The following is a 14,193-nucleotide window of genomic DNA, read 5'->3' as shown; positions in this document are numbered from 1 at the left end:
GGAAGGAAAAAATGTGGTAGCAGAAAAAGGTGCACAGGCAACAGGGATAACCGCAGCCTTGAGAGGATTGTGAAGCACAGCCCATTCAAGAATTTGGGGGAGACTCCTAAAGAGTACAACTGTCACAGCATTCCTTGTGTCAAGCCACTCCTGAACCAGAGACAACTTCTGATGCGTCTTACCTGGGCTAAGGAGAAAATGGACTGGACTGTTGCTCAGGTAAAAGTACATTTTGCATTTCCTTTGGAGATCACAGTCCCCGAGTCTGGAGGAAGAGTGGAGAGGCACAGAATCCAAGTTGGTTGAGGTCCAGTGTGAAGTTTCCACAGTCAGTGATGATTTGGAGAGCCATGTCATCTGCTGGTGTTGGTCTACTGTGTTTTATCAAGTCCAAAGTCAGCACAGCCAGCCAACTACCAGGAAATTTTAGAGCACTTCATGCTTCCTTCTGCTGACGTGGAGCTTTATGGAGATGCTGATTTCATTTTCCAGCAGACTTGGCACCTGCTCACACTGCCAAAAGTACCAATACCAAGTTTAATGACTATGGTGTGTATCACTGTGCTTGATTGGCCAGCAAACTTGCCTGACCTAAACCACATTGAGAATATATGGGGTATTATCAAGAGGAAGATGAGAGACACCAGAGCCAACAATGTAGACAAGCTGAAGGCGGCTATCAAAGCATCCTGGGCTTCTGTAACACCTCAGCAGTGCCACAGGCTGATCGCCTTCATGCCACGCCGCATTGATGCAGTCATTCATGCAGAAGGAGCCCCGACCAAGTATTGAGTGCGTACATGGACATACTTTTCAGTAGGCCAGCACTTCTGTATTAAAAATCTTTTTTTTATTGGTCTTATGTAATATTCTAATTTTTTGAGATACTAAGTTTTGAGTTTTCATTACCTGTAGGCCATAGTCGGCAAAATTAAAAAGAAATAAATGCTTGAAATATATCACTGTGTGTGTAATGAATCTATATATGAGTTTCACTTTTTGAATTCCATCCATCCATTATCCAACCCGCTATATCCTAACCACAGGGTCACGGGGGTTTGCTGGAGCCAATCCCAGCCAACACAGGGCGCAAGGCAGGAAACAAACCCCAGGCAGGGCGCCAGCCCACTGCAGACATTTTGAATTGAATTACTGAAATAAATGAACTTTTCAATGATATTCTTATTTATTGAGAGGCACCTGTATGTCCAACATGTGTCTGACAACAGTCAACACATAAAGAATTGTAGGCTAACCGCCAAGAAAAATCACCTAGAATGTATTATATAGTTTTATCCGCTAGATGAGAGCAAAGACCATGAGATGAAGATGAATTGCCATTCATTTTCATTACAGCATGGCGTCAAATGTTGGCAGCCGCTCTCGTCAAAAGAAATCCTCTGCCAGGGATGTGTTTTTTATTGCCAATTACTCGGATTCTGCACCGTCAGATGAGGATTTTGAGCTGTCGGAGGACAGTGATGATGAGAGTGCTGCTGAAAATCCGTTTTGTTAGTTTTGTGTTTTTCACAATCTGGGTAATAAAAAGGATGACAATGAAGCATCCAAAGAGTTAATTATTGAAAAGTTGATAACAGAGGAGAGGAAAAAAATAAAAACAGCATCTTTGGGTGATCCATGGTCAGTTGTGAGAAAGTCGGACACAGTCCTGGAGACATTGGTCGACTGGCCGCCCACCTCCACAGTGGAGTCTGTGCTGAGCTGTCTAATCCGATGGCAGAATCTTTACCGCTTGATGATTCCAAAGCTCCCAGTATCTCGGGTGACATTTCCAGATAAGGAGAAAAACTTGGTAGTAGAGCAGTGGCACCAAGTGCCACAGCGCAATACAGTCAGGAGTTCAGATCCCGGGTCAGTTGCTGTCTGTGATGACTTGTAATGCTCCTGAGGTGTGTCGGTAGTAGTGTCCTCCTGGTCTTGTTTCCTCCCATATCCCACTGAGGTATAGCAGGTCCACAGCTCACGTCAAGAGGCCAGTTATTAAATAAATAATCGCCGCGCTTGCAACTTAGTGAGGGGGCTTTGTGGTTGAGTGTCTGAAGCAGTTCCAGGGGGATTCGTGGTGTGGCCATTTCTGACCTAACTGCACAGGTGAGAAACCGTCCACATCCGTAATTGTTCCCAGGAGCTGCTGATTGCTACAGCTGCCACGTCCTTTTCATAAATAGAAGCGTGAGGCAGTTTGGGGGAAAGAAAGAAAGAAGTTGCAGGAGTGTGGAAGAGGGCAGGAAGCAGTATGGCGAGAGAGCCGGTGTGAGCGAGCGCAGGCTCGCAGGCAGGCAGCTGGACAGTGAGCCCTAGCAGGGGTGTTTGGCCAACACTTAGCGCAGTTGGAAGTGGTCGTTCCTGCTGAGCATTTTATGGAGGAATGGGAGTGACCGGCAGTAGGACGGCTGGCCGTGTAAGGCCGAGAAGGGAGCGGGAGTCGGGAGGCTTGGGCGGTGAATTCCCTGACGTGAGCACCCCGGTCGTGAGGGAAGCCAAGTCTCGGTCTGGAGAGTGCACAACCGAAGCCAGGGATCGGGAGGCTACCGGACCGGAGTGAAAGGCAGCTGTTCCTGCAGGTAGGCAACTCTCCTGTTGAGAAGCCTGATGGGAGAAGCAGGGGAGCCGCCAGGTAGAAAAGGTAGTAAGAAGGCATCGTGCTTTGGATTTTTAAAAGAGACTGCTTCATGTCAAAGTTTTAACCTTGTCGTTTTTTTAAAGAGTTTTTTCTGTTGGTTTTTAAACCTTCACTCGTTTTTATGGATTATTTATTTAATGACTTTGAATGCACTGCACTTATTTAATTTGGACTTTGTTTTGTTGGTTGTTTTTAATAAAAGCACTTGGCACCTTCTTTGCACCATCCCCTTGCTCTATTTGTTATGCCTCACTGTCAAGCTCATCGGTGACATTACCGACAGTGTCGGGTTCAGGGCTCCTGGAAGCGAGATGGGAGCATGCAGCGAACCCGCATCATCACACCCAACAACAACAACAACAACATTTATTTATATAGCACATTTTCATACAAACAGTAGCTCAAAGTGCTTTACATAATAAAGAATAGAAAAATAAAAGACACAATAAGAAAACAAAATAAATCAACATTAAATAACATAGAATAAGAGTAAGGTCCAATGGCCAGGGGGGACAGAAAAAACAAAAAAAAAAAAACTCCAGACGACTGGAGAAAAAAATAAAATTTGTAGGGATTCCAGACCATGAGACCGCCCAGTCCCCTCTGGACATTCTACCTAACATAAATGAAACAGTCCTCTTTGGATTTAGGATTCTCACGGAAGGGCTTGATGATGATGATGGTCACGTAGACTTCTGCCTTTTAATCCATCCATCATTGTTGGAGCATCATGAAGCTTTGAGTAGGTGGTGGTGGCACAGGCCACCACCACAAAGAAACCGGAAAAAGAAACAGAAAAGAGAGTAGGGGTCAGTAGCGATTTTAGAGCCACCATGAATAGTTATTTTGAGGAGATTGAACATATAGAGTATCAGGATTAAGTTAAATTACGATTAAAATGAAGTTATAAAAAGGCCATGTTAAAGTACTGTATGTGAAGATTATGTTGAATGCCATATTTAAATTAGTGCCCTGCAATCCTCTGCTGTCCCATTCAGGAAGACTTTTGGCTTTGTGTCCGGTGCCCCACAACACTGAACTAAAATAAGCAGAGTTAGATAATATGAGCTCTGTGCTTTCAGTGGCCTATTTGAGTATGCTAAGGCCTTGTGTCCCTAGTGAAGTCGGCCATTTATTGAGCAAATTGTAGCCGTGTGATAATTTACTGTATGCTATGTTTTCCAAAGATATTTACTAATACCCCTTTTTTGCTCTGTTTTGTACATTTTCTTTTCTTCTCTTCAATTATAAAACCTGCAGAATAAAAACTGAAGATTCTATGGATTTTGGTGTAATTCTCCTCTTTTATGGTTTGTACTATGGAGTGATGGGAAGAGATTTTGCTGAAATATGTTCTGATTATATGGCGTCCACTATAGGGGTAGGTAGATTTTATATCTTTCTGTTCTTTCCTTTGTTTAGTTTTGAAGGTGTTGTGACGGACGGCCGGCCGGCCGGAACTCTTGCCTGGCTAAGATGACCCTGTTTCCCCTTTTTAGTGATATAACAGTCAAACTGTTGTAACCCTTTTGATTCAGAATGCCAGTCACTCTGGGCAAGTCACCAACTCTGCCTCCAGCAAAAAAAAACCCAGACCATCACACTTGAACCTCCATGTTTGAAAGTAAGAGTCACACACTGGGGAACCATCACCATCACCAACTCTGACGGTGTACAAGCACCCTGCGTGATGAAACAAAGAGTTCACATTTGGATTCATTGGTCCCCAAGACTTTCTTCCAGTCTGCAGTAGTCCACAGCTGGGATTTCAAGGCCCTATTCTGTCCTTAAAGGAATGGCTTTCTTCCTGCCACTCACCCTGTCAAACCTGCAGCACAAAGTCTCCTCTTCACAGTACAGAGTGACACTCGGCTTTTGTCGACCTGCACTGTTAAGCTGTGCTTGAAGCTCTTGTGTTGTTAGGCGCCTGTGATCACACCAGCTGGTGACCCTCAGAAACTTGTCTTCTGATTGGCTGGTGACTTTGGGTTTGCCAGATCTCCTCCTATCAGAGTTTCTTCCAGTTTCCAGTTGCCTTTGGCTTCTGTAGGACACCACTGGCCTCACTGGCACTTGGATTTTCTTTTGCAATTTCTCTAAATGAAAGGCCTACTTAGACTTGTAAAGGTAATAGTCTCATTTCATTTGTCAATTGCTGTTTTCTCGCCATTGTAATATTGTCCCTGTATTACTCCAGAGGGTGTAGTAACTCAATCTGTTCCAACTCTACTTTAAGACACATGGAGGATTTTAAGTAATCAACAGAAGTTGGGGCACCTGTGCAAATTGTTTGCTTCAACTTGCAAAGCTTCATTTACTGTAATTGCTGCAGAACATCCAAAGGTTGTAACCTATTAGTTGTTCCCTGAAGAAGGCCCCTTTGTAATATTCTGATATTTTCTTTTTTCAGTTTTTGTTAATGTAAACTTTAAATTTAAACATCTGGCTGTTTACTGCTTTCCTTTTCACTATTTTAAGTGATTTGTTGCATTTCAACTGATTAAGTTTGAAGAAAAAGTGGGAAAAAAACTGAGGTGTTCTAAAACTGTTGACCAATAGACAATACCTGTGTGCTCTTAATGTTCTGTGCTGCTTCTGCTCAATTAATATAATCAGATCTCCCTGTAAATATTATATGCATTAACGGCAGCAAATATTGACTTACTGTATGAAAATGTAGATTTTGATTTTTCTGCATAATTGTACATGTAAACTATGTTAAACATTTAAAAATTTCTTTCACAGTGTAGAGAAAGGCCAAGCAAAATGGCACCTTTTATTAGCTAACGAAAAAGATTACAATATGCAAGCTTTCAAGGCAACTCAGGCCCCTTCTTCAGGCAAGTTGTAATGTAATTGATCACATTTTGCCTGAAGAAGGGGCCTGAGTTGCCTCGAAAGCTTGCATGTTGTAATCTTTTTAGTTAGCCAATATAAGGTGCCGTTTTGCTTGGCTTTTCTTTACATTCATAATGGCTAATACGGTACAACACCCTAGTTTCACAGTGTACAAAGAATACATTACAAATGGATTCATCGACAAAGATTTTCAATTTATTTAAGTAGAATATTTTAACTAAAACAGGACGGCACGGTGGCACAGTGGGTAGCGCTGCTGCCTCGCAGTTAGGAGACCTGAGGTTCGCTTCCCGGGTCCACCCTGCGTGGAGTTTGCATGTTCTCCCCGTGTCTGTGTGGGTTTCCTTCCACAGTCCAAAGACATGCAGGTTAGGTGCATTGGCGATTCTAAATTGTGCTTAGTGTGTGTGTGGGTGTGTGCCCTGTGGTGGGCTGGCGCCCTGCCCGGGATTTGTTCCTGCCTTGTGCCCTGTGTTGGCTGGGATTGGCTCCGGCAGACCCCCGTGACCCTGAGTTAGGATATAGTGAGTTGGACAATGACTGAATGACTAACTAAAACAAATTAGTGCCTCATCCAGTGCTGGCACCAATCTTGCACCAGTAGCTCCTTGGGTTGGCATGCGTGTCTTTGGCATGTGAGAAGAAAGCAGAGTTCCTACACTCACAATGAAACAGAATTGGAACTGAGGGTTCGATCAGTGTCAAAATAAAAAAAAAAAAAATGAAACCCACTGTGCTTCAGTGTTGTATAATAATAAAATGTGAAAACCTCCACGGCGGTGGGTTACTTTTTTTACAGTCACTGTACGTGGTGATTAGAAGTGAACAGTGTGGTCTCGAAGTTGGGGTGCAGTGGTGGTGCCGCAGTTAACAGTTCCAGAGTCCAGGGTTTGAATCCGAGGCCTGCACTTCCATTACTTGTGTGCTTTTTCTCCAGTCGGTTAAGGTAACTGGAAACTTCAAGCTGGACCCACATGAGTGAGTGAGCCTTCATGTACATTTCACCCTTGTGGCCTGCTGCCACCCAAAAGACTGGACCCAGGAAATGTTACAAAATTTTATGCAAATAACAGTTGATGCTATCCTGCACACTTTCATTTGCCAAAAACAACCTTGAAGTATAAGGTTAAGCAGAATTCATCAACAAGAGCCCCTTGCGATAGACTTGTGTCCCATCCAAACTTGGTTTCTTCTCAGTTTCCCAAAATCTGCCATTATAGAGTCCGACATCCCAGAGTCCATACTGGCAGCATTGCGTGGAGTTAGAAAACAGATATTTTGAGTATACAGTAGACATTTCAAATGCACAGAGATAGAAGCTCCAATAAGTAAACCCAGTCTGGCCTGTGTGCCAGTTGATGCCTCCACGTAACGCTGCTGAGCTCCATTTTTGCATCTTTGCAGCTGAGACTGGAAGGAAGGACTGAGTGAGCTAAGGTGGAAGATGCGGTCCATCATAGTAGGTATGGCCGGTTTTGGGCTTTGTTTAGCTCATAAGTCTCATCCCCATTTCTAAAATCACCAGGTGCTCCATTCTGAGTTAGTTTTATTATTATTGTTTTTATTATTTTTTCTCCAGCCGTCTGGAGTTTTTTTTTTTGTTTTTTCTGTCCCCCCTGGCCATTGAACCTTACTCTTATTCGATGTTAATTAATGTTGATTTATTTTGGTTTTTTATAATTGTGTCTTTCATTTTTCTATTCTTTAATATGTAAAGCACTTTGAGCTACTGTTTGTATGAAAATGTGCTATATAAATAAATGTTGTTGTTGTTGTTTCTTACCTTCATGAAAACAGCCAATCTATGGAAATTGATGGATTTTTTTTATTCCAGACCCCTCTAGAGCCTGAGCTGAAGTGAATGATCTCAACATAGCTCCTCCATTCAGGTGAGCCACACAGTAATTCCACATCTTAATCCTCCTTTGTGCGTTGATCTTTCAGTTCTACTCTCGTGGCGGGATGCCTTCGAGGAGCCTGTCCAATGATATCTGCGCTGTATGTGGACAGCAGATTTTTGTGAATTTGAATGAAGAAGGAATTATTGAGAACACGTACCAGCTGTCCTGCAACCATATGTATCCTTTTAAAGTCATGTTTTGACTTTCTTCAGATATAAATTGAAAAGCTGTACTTTTTCACTCTTTATTGCTGATCCTTTCAGTAAGGCCGCTTGTACAGCTGTCTTTACCGTTGTACTACAGCACTTGGCATACATCTGAACATAAGCCTTTTCTTTAGTCATTACGGAATTTGGCAAGGCCGTTTTTTAAATTGTATCCACAGTTGTTGACTGACTGCCACAGCACATTGCCTTGCACAGTCTGTACTTCATCTCCATGGCCAGAGCCACACGTTACCTTTGAGGCGCTTGCGCCAGTTTTGATTTGTCTCCAAAAAGCTGCTGACCTTGCAAACTCTAAGCAGCATACCTCATTATCATTTAAAACAGCGCAGCTACTTCAAATGAGTAGAGTGCTTACTGGACCTTTTATAGTCGGCGTTCTTGGTGTGATGACTCGAGGTCCCTTGCTTCTTCACAGTTTAGGTGAACTAGAGGGGTATTCTAAAAGTGAAGCTTCCAAGTTATGGTCCCTGTTCAAACCAGTGTAATATGAGAAAGTAAGCAAATGGATACAGCAGCACGTTGCATAGTGGAGCTTTGTATTCATTGCTTCTTTAACTTTAAAACATTAGAAAAACTGTGACGAGAAAAGGCCGTTCAGCCCAAGCGCATCCTTCCGATTCACCTAGATTATCCAAATGAACATTAAGTTGAGATTTGACGGTCCCTAAAGCTCTGCTCTTTACCACAATACTTGGTAACTTCTCCCACGTGTCTATGGTTCTTAGAAAAAAATTCTAACATTTGTGCAAAATCTGCCCTTGACATGTTTCCACCTGACCGAGAGTGCCCTTATTGTTGGTGCAGAATTTATTGTAAAGTAGCAAGTGGCATCCAGAGCACCACTTCCTTTTATAATTGTAACTCTTTGAGGGCTGAATATTTTTTCCAAAAAACTCAAGTTTTCTGAAAAGCACACATAGCAATGGTTTCACACATAAGTCAACATAGAACGTCTGTTGCTATGTGCTGTGCCTGCTGTTGGCGTATGTTCGGCATCTCCGGCAGCAGTGACTGCACGGGGGCACCTCGATGGCCAGCAGGAATGCACAGTGCGCCAGCTGTCTGGCTGTCTTCACACAGCAGGTGGTTGGTGATGGCGGTCGCAGTGAGACGCAATATAGTTTGTACCTCTTATCATAAGTGGTGGTCCTCCCAGGCGAACTCTGCTGTAGACGCATCAGCTGCACGAAAGTATTCAGATGATGCTGGTATCTCACTTTCGTTTTCAATATCCTTCTCCAGATCCCTTGCCTCAAACTCGGAGTCCGACAAGTAAGAGTCCTATTCAACGAAATTCTGTAAAACATCCAAGGAGTATTTTGCTTTGTACATTCGCTTTGGTCTCTCGCCAGATGTCGATGCCATTTTAGAGGTTGTTTGCTCTTTGCTACCCACGCAGTGACTGGAGGTTAAATCAACAAAGCCATGCAACTTTCCTTATAGCAAAGAGAGTCGAACTAAATGTAAGTAAATGTAAAGTATTACACGTAGGAAGTAAAAATGTGAGGTTTGAATACTCAGTGAGAGTTCTAAAACTTGAAAGTATGCATCATGAGGAGGTCCTAAGAATCACAGTGGAGTCATCAGTGTCTACGAACGAAAATGTAATGGCGAGTTTTGTCGCATTTTACAGCTGATTACCGTCCTCTACCCCTGAATTTTGACAAAAGTCGACATCAGCCCTGACAGAGTTCAACAACATTTACTTAAACTGAAAAAGTGTCTCCTCACAGCTGTCACCTCTCAGTGCTAGTCGCTCTTCTCTGGACTTTCTCTACAGCTACTGTGTCTTTCTTGTAATCTGGAGACCAAAATTGTACCTGGTACCCCAGGTGAGGCCTGACTAGTGTGTTACACAACTTGAGCATGACTTCCCTTGACTTGTACTCCACACATCAGGTGCTTCTCTTCGTAGACAGTGATGACTCCACTGTGATTCCTAGGACCTCCTCATGATGCATACTTTCAAGTTTTAGAACTCTCACTGAGTATTTAAACCTCACATTTTTACTTCCTACGTGTAATACTTTACATTTACTTACATTAAGTCTTTTAGGGCGGATGTCGATTTTTGCCAAAAGGAGGGGTTGACGGGGGTAATCAGCTGTAAACGGTGGCAAAACCCAACGTTATGTTTTCGTTGGACTCTCTTTGCTAGAAGGAATGTTAGATTCATTGGTCGGACTGAGAATTCTCTGCGCTCATGTGAGTAGAAAAGAGCAATCAACGACAAAAATGGCATCGACATCTGGCGAGAGAGCAAAGTGAATGTGTAAAGCAAAATACTCCGTGGACGATGTTTTGCACATTATCTCTGAATTGGACGCTAGCTTTTCAGACTCCGATTTTGATACATGTGATTGAAAATGAATGTGAGGTACCAGCATCAGCTGATTGTGGTGCTGAGCAGGTTTGTGGCAACGTTCGCCTGGGAGGACCGCCACTTACAATGACAAGCGGTACAAACCAGATAGTGATGCACTATGACCACTGCTGCTACCCTCCACCACGTTTAATGTTGATTTCTTTGTGAAATCATTGCTTTGTGTCCTTTTCAGAAAACTGTGTTTTTTGCAAAAAAATATTCAGCCCTCAAAGTGTTAAATTAATAGTAGTAGTAATAATAATAATGCCGTATATGTTCCAATAAACGCAGAGTCTCTTATTGTCGCCGGGCTTCACAGGGAATGCGGCCAAATAGTAGCCGGTCTCTAACAGTAGCTGGGTCTTTGATATTTGCCTACTAGCGTACATTGTAAGCGTCTGTATCTTTATAGACGTGTGTAATAAATATGCATGTCAGCACGTTGCATAAACAAGAAATACGGATATACCGGTTTCTAAAAGTGCTTCATTTTCATGCCAGGTTGACCAAAATACGGTCATTATACTGTAATACTGTACGGTAGTGATAAACAGAGAGTGGTACAAATGTGTTTTGCTATGAAGAGTCTCCGTGAAGATTCATCACTTTTAACCAGCTACACATTCCATTCGTTTTCGCTGTCAACGGGATGAGCCTAGGTCGTCGGACCTGGGACGCATTTACTTATTTTGGACCTGCGAGGCCCTGGATTACGAAATTTACCCTTTGGGCAGAGAGGGGAGTAACAAAGAAGGACCTGCCATCTTCGTATCCGCTAAAATGGAATTTTCTTGTCATTGCGTATTTGGATGACGAATAGCAGCGAAAGGTACAGCAAGACATTGCCATGTATCTTTAACAGTCATATGCAGCAGGTGAAATTCAAATAAAGTAGCTATTTATAATATTAGGCGATATTTTTGTGTGCCTACCTGTATCGACACGCGCGAAAAATATTGCGTTCTGAAGGATTTTGTTAATAATGGCCGGTCTCTAATAGCAGCCGGTCTCTATTAAGCACCGGGAGCCGAGGCTAGTTTTGCAAATAAACGCCGGGGGCCACTATTGGCGCATATACGGTAATAAAATAACTGTAATAAAATCTGCCCAAGTCCCTCTGTACCAGTTTGGATGATTCTTCTTTATCCACTCTTCCTTCTAGTTTGGTATCATCTACAGACTTAACCAGCCTATTGATTAAATTATATTATTATCAGACCACTTAAGTATATTAAAAAAGGCAGCAGCCCCAGCACTGACCCCTGCTGGACACCACTTTTAACATCAGCTAATTCTAAAAAAGTTCCCTTCAGCTTTACCCTTTGCTTCCTGTGTTTTACTCACCGACAGATCATGTCCTGAATTTGGTCATTAACCTTTCTTAATACTGGGATACTTTTACCAAAATCCTTTTGAAACTCAAGATACATCACATCATATGCGCCTGTACACATGTAATGGTGTGCTTTGGTTGCATTCTCGGATCAGTGAAACACGACCTTCCTCTTCTGAGCTCATGTTGAGTATTTGCTAACTCTCCTGATCTAGACATGTGCTTTTCCTGAATAATCTATCCACCCATTATCCAACCCGCTATATCCTAGCTACAGGGTCCACGGGGGTCTGCTGGAGCCAATCCCAGCCAACACAGGGTCAGCCCACCGCAGTTCCTTAATAATTCATTCCTTTAATTTCCCTGTGATGTACATTAAGCTTACAGGCCTGTAGCAGGCCTCGGATCAGCCTGATCATCCTTTTTACTTTCTCGTATATACGAATTGTAGAGAAAGTATTGGAGTCATCCAGAAATTAGATTTTGATGAATCTCGACGTTTTAGACCTCCCTGAGTCCGATTTACTTTCTCGTAGGGAAAGTATTATATTTTTTTTTTGTTATGTAGCTCTTACCTAATTTTAAAGTGACAGATTGATTGTAGAAACAGGGAAAGAATAATTGGACTGACAGTGCAGTCTAAATACAGTCAGCCATCACAACTACCGTATGTTGGACTCTGTGGCCTTTTGTGGGCTCCCTTGAGTTGCCTTATTCTGTGATTTGTCATTTCACCTTCTGCCAGGAATCGCTGTGTAGACAACCAGGCTATGGAAGGTGTACTGGTGGGGTTGTTTTGTGTGGCACATTAAGAGGAGAGCTTGAAAGTGCAGAGTAAATACAGTCATGTGAAAAAGTAAATACACCCCATGGAAACTGTGGTTGACCGACAAAAGTGAGATAGACATATGAGCGCCGACAAACCCGCTAACTGGTTTTCCACAAATGCGTGCTGACAAAATCGCCACGACAAAATCGCGAGAGAGGCCAAGAGAGTGGGACGCGTACGTGCACATTATGTACAAATTCTGCTCGATCTTAAGGACTATCTGCGTGCTGTGTCTCATAATATTGACTTCTAAAATAAACATTATTATATATGCTTTAAACTAGTAATTCATATTTAATGAAACTTTCGCGATTTTGACGCGGCGTTTTAGTGGGTGCTATTTTGGCAGCGCTCATATGCCTTATCACGCAACTGTCGGGTCACAGGAAACTGTTGACTCTTACAGCATATCTGAACTGACAAACCTTAGAACTCCATGCAAACAGTGTCTCCAGATAAAGGTGACATACTTGAAGAAACGACACGTCATATTGACATGGTGTAATCACTCTCATAATGAAAATTTCCAAACAAAAATGCAGATTTGTCTCATGGAAAAATTAAATACACCCCTACATTTATCACCACTTCAACTCCATTAAGTTAGAATCAGGTGTTCCAGATTAGGCACCAATGATTAGACCCTCCTCAGGGAATTTGCAGGTGGACCCTGTCAGTTTTAAACCAAAGACCTTTAGGGTCTGGTGTTCTCTTTACTACTGATGTGTGTGGTGTCATCATGCCAAGAGCTCTCTAAGAAGGTTCTGGATGCCTAGGAGTCTGGCAAGGAGTTTAAAAAAAAATCACCACCAAATCATTCATTCCACTGAAAGGAAAATAATTTACGGGAGGCGAAGATTTCAGACGACTGCTCATTTGTCCAGGAGTGCCTGGCACAGCAATATTCACCCTCACAGTTGACCGTTTGATACTAAAAGTCTCCAAGTGCCCCAGACTTTTAGTTGTGGGATCTGCAGGAAATTTGTCAAAGTGCATTCATCTTCAATCAGAAGTAAATTGCACAGATTTGACCTGTAGGTGAGGTGTACCAGCCTTTGCTGTCCAAAAAAAAAACCCAAAAACTTTAGAATAAGACTACAGTTCACTAAAAGATCAGGTCTTCTGGAACAAGGCTGTGGACAGATGAATCAAAGATGGAATTGTTTGGACACAGTAGTAGTAGACATGTGTAGCAGTCCAGTGCCGCTAAGATTCACACCATCGATGAGACGGTGATTTATTTATTTTTTTCAGTGGGGATTCCAGGAATTCACCCAGCCTTGGCCTGACCAGCACACACTCACAGGCAGAGACACAAAACCAACGAATGAATAAATAATATATTAGATGGAAAACCCAATACAAAACAACAACAATCAGACAAACCCTACCCTTTCCCCTTCGGCGAAACAATGAACCACAACAATAAACACTCACGACAATGTCCTTATACAGTCCAACGCGGCAAAAGCAGATAAAATGGTTTGGTATGAAGATGACAATCCTGAGAACAGCACTCCTTTTGAAGACGCACGACGACTAATCCACTGCTATACACACGACAGGCAGGAACAAGACCGTCCATTCATCCTAACGGGAAGCGATCCAGGGCACAATTGACTTTTCAGAAGACACATCGGACAGCATACACAAAACCTCAGATCTCCCGCTGCTCCGCCAGGCCCCCTTTTTCAGCTTTCCCATGGGTCTTTCTCGTCCCCAGCAGCCCCTAATTCTGTTTCAGTCATCTAATGAGAGTACTCCCCTTGGGCTGCTGGGAAATGGAGTTCTTCCCACAATAGCACTGCTACACATGTTTGGTGCAAACTAAAGACAGCATTTCAGGAGAAGAACCTCATAACAACTGTGAAGCATGGTGGTGGAAACGTTCTGGTTTGGGGCTGCTTTGCTGACTCAGGGCCTGGGCAGCCTGCACTCACTGAGTCAACTCTCAATTCTGCATCATATCAAAGTGTGTTTGAGGAGAATGTGAAGACATCTGTCCAAAAGTTGAAGTTAAACCAGAGATGAACCT

The 14,193-nt window shown here is 42.8% G+C and overlaps 1 protein-coding gene across 1 annotated transcript in view; it reads left to right on the top strand.

Annotated features, from left to right (window-relative positions):
- Positions 1-14,193, top strand: part of rnf175 (ring finger protein 175) — a 168,543-nt gene that overhangs the window by 147,931 nt on the left and 6,419 nt on the right. The window contains exons 6-7 of the mRNA XM_039750278.1: positions 3,905-4,025; positions 7,448-7,581. Of these exons, the coding sequence (XP_039606212.1) occupies positions 3,905-4,025; positions 7,448-7,581 (255 nt within the window). The remainder of the gene's footprint in view (positions 1-3,904; positions 4,026-7,447; positions 7,582-14,193) is intronic.

This window comes from Polypterus senegalus, chromosome 4 (genome assembly GCF_016835505.1).
Source record: "Polypterus senegalus isolate Bchr_013 chromosome 4, ASM1683550v1, whole genome shotgun sequence".
Lineage (NCBI taxonomy): Eukaryota > Metazoa > Chordata > Cladistia > Polypteriformes > Polypteridae > Polypterus > Polypterus senegalus.
The sequence above is the reverse complement of the archived record's forward strand: the minus strand, read 5'-3'. Positions and strand labels throughout refer to the sequence as shown.